The sequence below is a fragment of the Taudactylus pleione genome, unplaced genomic scaffold (assembly GCF_031769625.1).
Source record: "Taudactylus pleione unplaced genomic scaffold, aTauple2 ptg000662l, whole genome shotgun sequence".
Classification (NCBI taxonomy): Eukaryota; Metazoa; Chordata; class Amphibia; order Anura; family Myobatrachidae; genus Taudactylus; species Taudactylus pleione.
In genome coordinates, this window is record NW_028285064.1 from 3348619 (window position 1) to 3362257 (window position 13639).

The following is a 13639-nucleotide window of genomic DNA, read 5'->3' on the forward strand; positions in this document are numbered from 1 at the left end:
TGCAGGTGAAAGATTATATTGGTCGGTCGTTCACTGTATAGTGCAGTGTATACCACCTGCCCGATATATATCGCTCCAAAGGGGCGTTGTGAAAGATTATATTGGTCGGTCGCCTACTGTGTACCCAGACTTACCCTTAATCTCAATAGAAAGTTAAATTAGTATATTTAAAAACTGAAAGACAACGGTGTGTAACAAATTACCAGGAGGCTTTTTAAACAAACATAACAGGCTATAACAACAAAGCAGGGAGGAGCTGGGAGCTGCAAGTGGAGACTTAAAGGTCCTTGCGTCCAGGGCAGTAACCAGGGGAGCGTGAAACCGCAGAGATCTTTGCGGCACACTCGCTGTCCCATGGCCCCTGCATCGGGCAGGCAGGGTGCCGCAGCCAGTACCACTGCTACAGTGCCACCCAGACTGTCCTTTGGATGATCCAGGCATGCACCTCCAGCTTGTACAGCTACCCAGAGCGTCCTGGGGATACTCTGGGTAGTGCAGTACTTCCCGATGCTAGTGGCCCAGCCCCTTCGGTGCGACGTCATGATGTCATGCTTTCAGGGAACAGAGAGAACTCCCGTCCTGTTACGGCAGTGCTTGCGTTGCCCATCACTAAGCTGGTGCTGCTGTGGAGAATACAGAACCTTTTAGACATAACAGACTATACTGATACATTGTGTCTTTTCTGCAGAAGTGCAGCTGGAATTACACTTGTTGCTATCAGTAAATGACATGCACACACAGACGCTATTGCAGTTCACTCAATAATTGGGCAAATGAAATTAACTATTATCTTCGGATATGCCCATAGCTTATGGCTTAATTAAACCACTGCTACCTACTGGGTCAGTGGTGCCAATTAGTTCATTTCCTCTGCAAACTGCAGGTAGAAAATCTGTAGTTTGAGTTATCTTACACTATTCCAATTGTAATGTATTTTTTTGTTTGTTTGTACACCCAGGTATGCTCTAATGTTACTTTATTTTTTATTTTTCTGTTTTTATTGTGATATATATTTTAATAATAAATTTGTATTGATTGTTTAACTTATTGCATCGGTCAGAATTGGTCTCCACCGGCGCAGTATCCTGTCTGTTATAACTGGAAGGGGCACAAAATATTCATATTACACGTATAGCATGACATCCTGTACCCCCCCCAACCCTTCATAAATGTGCCCTCTCCACTTTCGCTATCACAATCCTATAATCCCATCACAATCATAACGGCCCTGCAAGGATCGCCAACGTTTCCGTTCTGCCGTGGCAACCAACAGATGTCATCATCTAGACCCGCAAGCCCTGTCGCTTACTGGGTGCACAAGATCAGAAAAGGCCATTTGCACTGAGGCTTTGAGCCTTTTTGCTTTGTAAATGACCTTTATCTTATTTACATCTGCGTTGCAGTTGTACCTTAGAACAAGAACGGTGAGACTAATACAGTAGCCCCCCTCGTTCCCCTGTGCCCCAATCCCCAAATTAGATAAGAGGTTATTTAGTGCAGGGTTAGAGTGGCTGTACAACATTACATATAACCGTATGCAGTATAAAATAGTAAATGATTAAAGGAGCAAGTCACGGTTCTCCCCCAAATATATATTATAACCAAGCATTTATAGATCAACATATAAAGTTATAACAAGTTCTTGCATACAAGGTGACTTGCATTATGGGTTTAATGATCCTTTAAACCTCCGTTACAATAGTTGATTGGTTGTGTTGTGCTGAATGGGTAATTACAATACAACAATGCCATTACCGGGCTGCTGGCAGCGGCCTGCCGTGAGCTAACAGACATCATTTTCCTGCAATAGGTATCCAAAATCAGGTCTCACTCCACATCACTATCTGCATTTGTTGTTTCTCTCATTAAGCTCAGTGCACCGTAAAATTATATTATAATTGGAAATTAAATTAAAACATTACACTCTTAATTTGCTTGTCTACCTTCTATTGCAATGTGCTGTCTTATCTCTTTCTCTGTGCGGGTGTCAGAGGAAGGGCAGATACAATCTCCGTCTCTGGGGGCTGCTAACTCTGTATGAAGACCATAAAGGCGCAGACTACCGCCACTCACCGCGCAGGAAAGCTCACCTTATAGAGGGCGAATGTCCTCACTGTGTATGTGGCAAGTTCTACCGTGTCTAGTAGGGTGACTTGGATCATTCCGTACGTCTCGGCACCGCGGCCCGGCCAGTACTGGTCGCACTTCACCTGTGAATCAGACATGGTGACCGTTATACACATACGTCAGGCTGGATGATCATGTCTAATGGAAAGGATCGTTATAAGTTGCGTCCCAATACCAGCACAACACAATGTGTCACATACAGTATCCAAAATAATTGGTCAGAAAACTAGTAGGCAAGGCAAGACCGCTGTCACTATCAAGAACCGATGCATGGCGCTAAACTTCTACGTAGACTGGCGCTTTCTATTAGGGTGTTTTATTTGAAATGTGCCACTTTCAGTCTCCTGAGTCTACAAACAGCAATTCAGTGTAATTGTCCTGGTGTGTAGCTTAGTCCCTGCTCTTGGATTCATCTCAGCAAATGTATATGCTTAATATTATGTACATTTAGACTGTAAGCTCTCACAAGCCAGGCCCTCCCACCCTGCACTATCCTGGTCTCCAGTGCACTCCCACTCAGCTTCTCTGATCCTTTCTGTCCGCCCGACCCACGTACAGGGTCACAGAGTGCCGCTGTTACTAACTCATTTTGTTGTACAAGTATTTTGCTATTTGATTGTTGCTCCTGTACCCTCATTTAATCCCTCTCATACCGTATTGTTTCTTTAGCATATTGTAATTCTTCATGTACGGCGCTACTGACACTCTGTGGCACCATATAAATTAAAAGATAATTGTACATGATGTTATATGATAGTTTGGGATATATTACGACATTGTGCGAATCTCCATTTGGGCGTCACTTTGCTTTCTGATTGCTGTGGGTGCAGGGAGTGGGAGGACTACTGCCCTTGAAGGGTGAGTGTTGGCTACAGGCCCCACGTTCTGCAATTGAGCTAGTTCAGCAGTCTTGCCTGATGCCTCGTGCTCATTACAGCATGTGCAGGCAGTTATTTTATATAGGATACATCACATCACAATGTATAGAAAATAAAATAGTAAAGCTATTCATTGTGTCTGTATACAGTAATAAAATGTGATCCTTTAGCCAGGATGCCGTGCTATGGACTAGCAGTATGATTTGCTGCAATAAGGAATCAAGTCAATGTGTGTCCCCCATATCTGGCATCTAACCCTGGATTTCTCTTCCAGACGGGTCATCATAACAATGGTGGTCGTTCTCTGCTCCCACACCATGCGCCAAAAGTCACTGAGGGTTTCGGGCAGTGGGCCTTGCGTGGCAATGTAAGCGTTCTGTTTCCTGTACCCGTCAATGTAGTTGGAATTGATGTAATCGCTGCCAGGGACACCTGAGTGTAGAGGAAAAGTCAATGAAACGAGTTAGTTAAATTGTATAAGGGTCATCATATATATCTACCAAAGCTGAGGACATGACACAATTTAAATTGCACAATTTACACCTTATAATTATGTCTTTATTAAAGATATTAAAAAGTCTAACTTTAAAGAATATACATTAGATGGCTTTATTGGTGGCTCTCTATTCTCTTCAGACAAGATAACGTTTTACCGTGTTAATATGAATTGTTCCATAATGTATAGTCTATAAGAGAGACTTTACAGTGGCGGTAGGTAAGTCACTGCTTAATCATTCGGATAAGAGGAAGTGATGTAATGTTCTAATATATGAAGAGCAAAACAAGTACAACTCTTAAGACCATTCTATTCGTCCTCTCATGCAGAATACCCCCCCCCAATGTGTCCGTGTGAGGGGATCAGGTCAACGGGCATCTTACCGTCCACAGTCGTCAGGATGGCGCGGGAATGGTCATACGCAATGACATTTGCATAGCGGTTCTTTGGTTTATTCACTTCCATGTTTGAATTCTCCCAGGTGAACTGCTGACCAGGGTCAATAGACTGAAACACAGACAAAAACATCCCTTTAAATAAAATTCACATGGACAGACCGTAAGCTCCACCCTAGAATGCGCGCAGGATCCCACCTCATATTCCTGGGAGAACTTGAGCCCGTCGTTGGCCTTCAGGCGGTCAATGTTGTCCGCGAGGTCTGAGATCGGGATAGGGGGATGGTCCCTCATACCTGAGACGAGAGTAGTAGAACCGTGAATGACTCTGCAATCCCACAAACCTTCCTGAATCCGACAGTGAAGATGGACAGTGCAGCGAGACGGACAGACACACAGCATGCTGCAACACTCCGGTGGGAAGCGGCTCGATGTGCCTGAATGTCGCTGTCACACATGCTCGGCATTAGAGGGAGCCGCACAGCAGACGCTGATGCTGGAGGTAGATGGGGTGAGGGGGACTGAGATAAAACGGATGCCTTGGAAATTAATCTGGGAGAGAACACTGGATAGAAGGTCTACAGACCATTAACAGGAGAGAGAAACAGAAGGGTATCTAATTATTCAGGGATTTAAATGGAATGAAGGGAGTCGGCAGAGGAGCCTTAGAGGAGCCAAAACCATAACAACGTAACTTTAGAAGAAGCCATGTTAGGTTCCGTGGAGCGGGAATAAGGGGAGAAGAAGGAGGACGACTTCTTCTCCCACTCACTCTGAATGTAAGATGCATCAAGGACTTGAGTCAGGCAGAAGAAAGGGACAGAAGGGGTCAGGGATTAATATAAAAGAAGAACCCTGTCTGTGAGGGGGGTGTGATCTGTGCTCCGGCCACACAAAGTACGCATACAAGACGTGACCCTGCTCTACAACCTGTCCTGATAACTCTACACTACCACTTCCCCAGTGACAGCAGAGACATGGACAAATATGGAGGCCAGGTAAGGAGCAGGGGGGCGGCATGGTGTGAAGGGGATGACAGGGAAAGCGAGTGCCAGTAATGGGTAAGGTATGAGGGGGGTGGTAACTTCTCTAGATGGTTACAGTAAGTTGACAAACTAACTTGAGATATTCGGGTAACTGGGGACACTGGAACCTGCAGGGAAAACAAAAGCAGCAAAGAACAGAATGCAATTAGAGGGACGGGTGAGATGAGACCAAGGGTCTGATAGTGGTTCTAGTACTAGATATAATAGATGGCCCTGTCAATGTGACTGTGCCCCCTGTAGCCTGGTATTTACATTGGCAGATGTAGATTTATACATGAAAAATAACTGTACATGGTAAGATCCTGGTACTCATCCCCTAAGCCCATAGCGATCCCGGGGAAAGCCGGGACCTTCTCCTCTTACAGGGCTGTTGCTACTAAGCTGACTCCTCCCACAACGCTCTGCTCTGTACAGACAGCGGGTCTCACGGAGAGATCCAGCTACAGGGTGCAAATCTGCACCTGGAAGCACCATGTTGTGATGTACGGGGGGCAAATGCAACGTTGTATTTCCATGCAGGCAAAATAGCTCCTGCTTTTAGTGTAGCACTCAGATGCAATGTAGACTCAAGCTAGGACACCCCTTCCGCACTCTATTTCTGCCCCCCAGGGGTTACAAGTGCTCCCTCTTGCAGTGCAACATGAATTTTGTCAAGGTGAAAAATTGTATTTGTATTTACTCTGAACTTGAAAACAGACCTAATATGTCCAGAATAACAGGGATATAAAGATACATTTATACTTAGCGGAGAGCTAGCTGTACGGAGAACACACTGACAGGAAGAAGGGTGAGTACCACTATGTCTCGCTGTACAGCCTGTACATGGAAGACGTCTATTAATGATCCAGTAAGGGAAGCCTTGCATCACTCAATAATACATATGTACAGGTTTCCATATAATGACAAAATGTAAGATATGGGGACGTCATTTACTCTTTGTTGAGCAGTGGGATAGCAACCACCTCTGCACCAGTTCTAGCCCGTCTCCCAGTCATTTCTCTATAGGAAGTCTGGTGCTCACAGAAAATGCTTTCTCCATGGAAAGTCGCCCAGGAAATGTTTTTTCCTGAAACTTTCAGGGTTTAAGCAAAACTTTCATACAATTAAGTCTAATTTTCAATGAGTTTTTCTCTGATCCGCTAAACCGTCCTCCTGTCCTGTCGGCTGCAGACCTGTGACCTGTCCCAGGAGCTACTGTTATGTAAAGCCTATTTAGTAACAGGGTTTGGGAATAGCTACAACGGTACTGCAATGCTGGATAGCCCAGCACCATACTACCGGATCACCCTCGGCCTGTGGTTGGCGGATAGCACTGATGATTTCTGATGGTCACATTTTGAGCAGTGTCTTGGGGCTGCCGATCACCCTTGGGCCAGGTGATAGTATTGGGTCAATGTGCCAATATCTGGAGCATGTGTGGGTTAGGGATAAACTGCAGTGTGATCCCTAAGAATTAAACGGTATTTGGGATCAGTTTAGCACTTCTTAGATTGTTTAGAACAAGCGAATGACAACTTTTCTAATGGGTTACAGCACAGCTTAAGCTGCCATGTGATCTCCTAAATACATCAAATAGCCTCATATTATGCATCTTAGAATGTTGGAATACCGGCTGGTCTACACCGGGAGTCATCATCTCTACACCCGTCTGCCACACACGCAGAAGGTAACTGGCAAAGGAAAGCTGGCACTCAATTACAAGGGAGAAGGGGAAGGAAGAGGGTGGAGGAGCATTAATGGAATCCATGTATCTGTAAGCTGCTGTCTTACACTGCAATGCTGATGGGAGCTAACATCTGGGGGCTAGGAGTTGTCTACTGTAACCCGCTCCCTGTACTTACTACAGGCGATGGTGATGGGGAGAGTAACGTGGAGGAACGGGGTGATGTAGAGGGGTGATGGTGCCATGTACCTGGAGTCTGGTAGTTCAGGCGCCTCAACTCCACGGGATCAGAGGAATGTGCCAGGAGAGACTCTTTCACTCCCGGGGTCTGGTCCTCTTTACTAGAGGGGGAGTTTGTCCTTTTCCTGTAAAATAAACCAAACCATCGATTTTAGAAATCACGTCTCTGAAAAGGACAAAACAATAATAAAAAAACAAGCACAGTACATATGTGTCCATGCACTGATAGAACTTTAGCTAATGTTTAATATTTCATGCATATTGTAGACCCTCCAGGCACAATTTATGACATTTCATTTGATGACACTATGTGGGGGTTCAAATCGTTTTTATTCAAATGGACTAAAACCAAAAAGAGGGACCATTTTTACAGGTCAGGCAAACTTCCTCTTTAGGGACTGGAAACATAATAGGGATTATATTTACACATTGACCAACATTACATGTAGCCGCACTGAACCACAGCAACCAATCAGACACTTTGCTTTCCTGGTTTAACAAAAGATCCTTTATGATTGGTCGCCGTGGCACAGTGCACGTGTTCCAACTAAATGCAATGTTTGTGAATGATCCCTAAATAATGACATTTTTAAATATTCTGTGTCTACCACCATAAAGGTGCAGGTACAGCCTTACGTGTGCACTAATAACAAAATACACTTTACATTCCAATCTCTGTGTTCCATAATTGCCATTCCCAGCCCGCTGCCTGCTCTCAGCGTGCTTCTTCAGTAAACCGGGTACGCAGCGGGAAGCAGGGAGTGGGGGTATTTGGGGAATTTACTAGAATTAAAGTCTGCCTATTTCGTCTATAGTACTCGTTTTATAATAAATAAAATGTACCCTATTTATTACTCTTACTATATTTATGTAAAGGCTTAGGACTGTGGATGGTTGTGATGTTGGGGACACTGGGAACACTGGCCCTGATTCAGAGCCGGACACTCTGACAGAGCGCTCGCTCTGAATCAGGGCCGTCCCTCCTCCTTTTTGAAGCGGCCTCCTGGCCGCTCGCATAGCTGTGGGTGACCACCCACAGCTATAGCGAGCGGCCAAAATGATGACCATCGCGACCATCGGGCTTGTGACGAGACCCTGCAGTAGGGTCTCGCTGCCGCAAGCCCTGGAGTGATTTTGGCTCTATCAGAGCCAAAAGCACTCCCACTGACATCACTAGTGATGTCAGTAGGGCCGGCCCCAGACCGTAGGCGTTTCCATGGGAATCACCATCGACAGCACGCCCCCTTTGGTGCGAGACCCATAACGACGGCTTGGCCGTCGTTATTCGGGTCTCGTGCATGAGCACAACGGAGCCGCCTCCGTCGTACGCATGCGCACTTGGGCAACATCGACCCGCTCGCGAGCGCTGAGTCTGAATTAGGCCCACAGCCTTCTCCAGTTACACCAGTCTGCATGTCTGTGAGGCTGTAAAAGGACACAGACGCTTGCAGAAAGATGGACCTACGCAGACGATGGGTATGATATGTCGACAACTACACTGCCGACAGCCGAAATGTCGACAGCGTGATATCTAGTGGAGAATGCTGAAGCAGTAAATAATGTTATATAAAGTTGATTAAGGTTATGATGCAGATATTGTTAAGTAACATGTTTAAAGTTATAATGCCGACACGTTTAACGAGATTTAAATAACAGTACTTCCGCGTCAGCATTCTCCTGGGGACTATACCCTGTCAACAGCATGAGTGTCAACTTCAGCCATTCTGCAGGGTAAAGCTGGGGACACACCTGAAAGATATGTCTACAGATGATGGCAGTGATGGTTGTTCAGTGTGTAACTGGCCGGGGGGGAAGCGCTGCGCCCCCTCCCCGGTGTCCCCTCTGCAGCAAGTGTACTGGCGTTCTGCTGACCGCCCGTACACACAGCACGATGCTCCAATATATCCGCAGACATATTGGGCATTGGCTGTGCAGCACAGCCGACGCGATATGTCTGTGAATGACACAGACGTGTGTGTCGGCCAGTGTCAGCAATAAGATATCGCCTCGCCCAGTGTGTATCCGGCATAAAACAATATCCAGGATGATTGAGTTTACAGAGAATTACCGCCACCGTCACTGACGCAATCTGCGCGGTAGGAGGTAGTTACTGATTACAGGAGGGTGCAGAGAATAATTATATATGTATAAATAAGGGACTTTCATCCGAGGTGGTTGAAATTAGGTCTCACCCAATACCTCTAGTGGAGAGTATTTTGCACAATCCATTTAAAGGAAAAAATATATATCAAGGCGCACTTCAGCCAACGCCATAAATTCATTCAAATAAAATAACAACAATAGTAAAACACGCTATATAGACCCAATGTACCCCCAATCTAATAACTTATTAAAGACATGAATAAGGATAAACAGAGCAGTATTTTAGGAGAAAATGGGAATGTAAAGTGGAAGTAAGTTGATTTTTAAGTGGCCTCTCTACTAGGCATATCTGTAACGTGGGTGCAGGCTGCATTAATGAAGGTGGCGCGTCCTGACATGCGTTGGGTGTATAACGATGCACAACTAAAGGATGTGCGGGTCGTAATCGGTTTGCGGTTCTCACTACCCGGATCCCCTTGTTTTAAGTGTAGATGCCCTTTATTTAATGACTAAGGGTGACCTTTACCCTACAGTAAATGATTGCTTAAAACAAAGAGCTAAATAAGAGGATTTAAAACAGCACATCAAAGCTAGAGAGCCCGATGGCTTGAAGCTTGCGTGGGACTAAAAGTCCCAGCATTCTCTGCAGGCAAATAGTTCCACCAAACCTCTCTGCTGTATGCAATAAACTAAAACGTAACCCTCTTTAAACCCATGTCTGGCCAACCCGTGTCTCTCCAGCTGTTGTGAAACGACAAGTCCCAGCATGCCATGCCACAGTTCTGCTATTAGGGAATGCTAAAACTGTGTCAGTGCATGCTGGGACTTGTAGTTTCACAACAGCTGGAGAGCCACGGGTTGGCCAGGCCAAGTGTAAACAACATCCGTTTACAGCCGTTCTAACCTGAGAGCATCATTATAGAATTGGCAGCGAGTTATTCTCATTGTCATTGCTCATACCCAGTCTACTGTACGGTGTATAAAATGAGAAAAGAACATAGCACCATCCTACCTCTCCTGCTTACTGTGTCCAGGACAGGCATCAAAGAGAAGAACCAAATACATTAAATGAGACAAGAGAAAAAGGCAGGGGAAGAAGAAGGGACATAACAAGGCCTCCAGCCCACGGTTTTGTGCCCGGAGACAGAACTTACAGTTACGTGGTCAGCGCTGCCAATCCCGAGCGCCCAGGAGGGCTGGCAGAGGGTCACAGAAGAGACTGACCGGGACACTTACCTTTTGAATAGAAGGATAGCAATTACGATGATGATGATGAGGATCACAGCCAGGACAGGTCCCATCACCCATAACATCTCGGGTTCTTCCTGCTGCCGAGATGAGAACACCTCCACCACAATGCGATCGGAATATGGGCTAGCCGCATACTTCTTCTGCAAAACCGAGGAGGCAAAGTCAGCAGGGTGTCATCAATGGGTAATAAAGGACTATAGGAGGATCTCTTATAAACTAGACATATATCATCCCGGCAGAGAGAGGTGTCCGCCCTTCTTCTCACCACTTATTATTAATAATAAAGTGTTTTCGGTAAAGTTGGCATCCCCAAAAGTATGTTCTTTCCTCATGCTGGTCAGACATAACACAATGTGATCATATCGGTCACTGCAATCAGATCTGTGAGCAGTTTGGATGGTCAGATTTCACACATCCAATCAGTGCCATAAGCCGGTATGTCTGAGAAGCAATGGAAGCTGGACATGCTCGTCACCTGGGAACAGACACCGTGATAAAACAAGGATGTGCACTAACACACTGACAATGAGCAAAGAGGGCCCTCCTTACAGTCTTACAGTCTATAGCAGAGGTTCCCAACCACGGTCCTCAAGGGACACTAACAGTCCAGGTTTTGAGGATAGTCATACTGGAGCACAGGTGACTTAATTAGTACCTCAGTTATTTTGATTTAACCATTTGTGCTCAAGCCTGGAGATCACCAAAACCAGGACTGTTAGTGTGCCTTGAGGACCGAGGTTGGGAATCACTGGTCTATAGGGATCCAGGAGTCTGATCTATGCGATAAATGCCATATATTGCATATTGGTCCAGCCAGATTGCGCTGGGAAAGGTGCTTGGTGGGCTGTATGATCCAACCATATAGCAATGCTGGTTTTGGGGTCAGTAATTGGGTAGAATAACTTATGGAGGTTATGTGGGTGGTTCTGGAATTTGAAAACCCTCCCCCTTAGCGCCTCATCCTAACCCCCCCTCCCCTGCAGCCTAACCCTAACTATCCCGCCAGCAGCCTAACCCTAATATCCACATTCTGAAAATGATGAAATTTCCTACGTCATCATTGTGAGTACGCCGTGTCGGCGTACTCACAATCATGAAGTGGGAAATGTCGTCATTGTCAGAATGTCGATATTAGGGTTAGTTGCCTGTTGATATTTTGACAATGTCGAAATCTTAACTGTCGACAACCTTTTGACTACAGCCCCGAAAAAACACCTGTACCCGGAAACAGGAAACTGAGAGCCCGATTGAGAGACTGACGCAATGGTGATTTTTACGCAGATGGAGCGATTATTTGCCAATGTGCTTGCGTATAAGCCTCACTGCGCACGTGCAGCAATTGTGTTGCGATTCCGCACCCACAGACAACCCATTCGCAAAGTGAGTGACGGGTAGTCAGCATTTGGGGGAGGTGGTCAGAAAAACGCAGGCGTGCCTGGCCGGGCCTGCATAAATTAGCCCTTGTGACCTCCTACGCAGCACGAGAGACCTCTGTGTGTCAGGAGAGCTGCCGAGTCTGCGGCTAGTCAGACCTGCTGCAAGGACAAGATGGCCGCTCGATGTGCATCGGTGTTACAGATATTGAAGCAGGTAAGCGACGTCATACGCATATGAGAAGGCAGCAGGGGGCGCCCTTATGCCCTAGTAAGCTTTGGAACTATTAGGCTATTTTCGCAGCTGCATTGTGTGTGAAATCGCAGCTGTAATGGAATCAGTGTACATCTCTGAATCTGGCCCTGAGAAGGAAAGTAGCTTCTGCTGGCTGGAGGGATTATTAGCTCCATTTTAGAAAGCTTGTGTTTGAGGTGCTGCGAGAAATGGACTTATAAAGGCCCCCTCCCCTTTCCTCAGTAAACACCCCCCAGACTGACTTATTTATAATAGCAGAACCCACGTGAGCCAATTGGTCAGCTGTGTAGAGAAGTAGAGTAGAATTTAAAAGGTCATCTGCCTCATAAGCCAGCGGAGGCCATTAGCCCACCTGATTTTCCATATCGCCAGGTCAAATCAAAATCATTTAGGTCGTAAATACTTAAGTTGTGACCACACACACACACACTGAAAAATATAACCAAGTTGACCAACCAAATCTGATGTTTGTGCATCATAAATAATTCCAAAATTTACACCATTTTCACCTCCACTCAAAGTGGGGGAGATGTATGTGAGAGAAATAATATCAGCCAATCGGCTTCTGTCATATTTCTAGTACAGCCTGTAAAATGGCAGTAAGAAGCTGATTGGTTGGTACTTTCGCTCTCCACTTTAGCTCTTTCCAAAATTTGATACATCTACCCCAATGTCTCTCTTAAAAAATATTGTTTAGGGACATAGACAGGGGGAGACGCTTGGCGTTAATAGTAATAGTAATAACGCTAAAATCTTCCACAACACCTGTTGTCTGTAATAGATATTTTCTATTTATCTAGACATTTACAGATGACGGTTGTTAATAAGAGCAGTGATTCAGACAACATTCCTCATGGAGCAGTAACATCTCAGTATTTACAGGCATTCCAGTTCCGGCAGTACAAGATATTCCTGAAATCGTGAACAATTACAGCTCCATAAGGACTAGTTTTACAACCAATGAATTTCACACAAACATTTCCTGCTGGGTAATTTATTTAAGCAGCACAGCCCAAAACCAAAAATGCTGATCTATGCTGTGTATTCTGCTGGGAGATCTGGGAAACACGTTCTTACATTGGCCAGCTCAGGCTTAAGGCAGCTCGGGCTATTTTCTGTTGCTTTATTAGCGTGTAAATGATCAGAAGAATGTACACATTAAAGGGCCCCTCTCACTCACCGTGTCACCGTCTTCCAGCGCAGCCAGCACAAAGCAGGTATAGCTCAATTCTGCATTCAGGGGCTTGTTGAGGAAACCGTTATATTCCTTATTGTCGCCTAGAGTAAAGGATTCTGGGAGAGCGTTCACCCGGGCTGCTATGTATGGCTTGTTCCTGCTTGCTTGTCTTCTTTGCCGACGGGACCCCTGATTAATGGCTTCTAGGATCTAAGATGAAGACGGGTTTACGGAGTTGCAGATTATTAAAAGATTGTCAATATCCAAATATTAATGTTTTAATGGAGTCGCTTATATCAGACAAGTAGTTAACTAGCTGCACAGCTTTGCTACCCCTACAACTCAAAATTCATACTAAGTCTTTTACGTTTTGTTCACAATGTGATTTTCCACTTCAGAGCTCATCCGTACGAGCCGTTTTTTGACTCAATTGATAAACCATTGGGAAATAGTGATGCAGAGCATGTTGTCCACATGGGTGGCAATGAAATAACAAGAGATATGGGAAGAACTTACTTCCGTTATCTCTGTTTCTACGAGGTCCATAGGGTCCACAGGGTTGACCTTGGGGTATAGCTGGATCTGGATCCACGGGCAGTTAAAGCTTTGCTGCTCCCCGGATGCACTGGATTGT

At 45.4% G+C, this 13639-nt stretch overlaps 1 protein-coding gene across 17 annotated transcripts in view; it reads right to left on the reverse strand.

The window, feature by feature from the left end:
- LOC148478344 (receptor-type tyrosine-protein phosphatase F-like) overlaps positions 1-13639 on the reverse strand; it is a 944179-nt gene that overhangs the window by 14636 nt on the left and 915904 nt on the right. For 13 of the 17 annotated variants that reach the window (XM_088455649.1, XM_088455645.1, XM_088455652.1 and 10 more), the window contains 8 exons: positions 13009-13215; positions 10185-10339; positions 6855-6970; positions 5017-5049; positions 4095-4192; positions 3885-4008; positions 3262-3437; positions 2091-2210 (listed from right to left, as the gene is read on the reverse strand). In XM_088455649.1, the coding sequence (XP_088311775.1) occupies positions 2091-2210; positions 3262-3437; positions 3885-4008; positions 4095-4192; positions 5017-5049; positions 6855-6970; positions 10185-10339; positions 13009-13215 (1029 nt within the window). The remainder of the gene's footprint in view (positions 1-2090; positions 2211-3261; positions 3438-3884; positions 4009-4094; positions 4193-5016; positions 5050-6854; positions 6971-10184; positions 10340-13008; positions 13216-13639) is intronic. The other 4 variants (XM_088455647.1, XM_088455655.1, XM_088455651.1 and 1 more) reach the window with 1 other exon arrangement.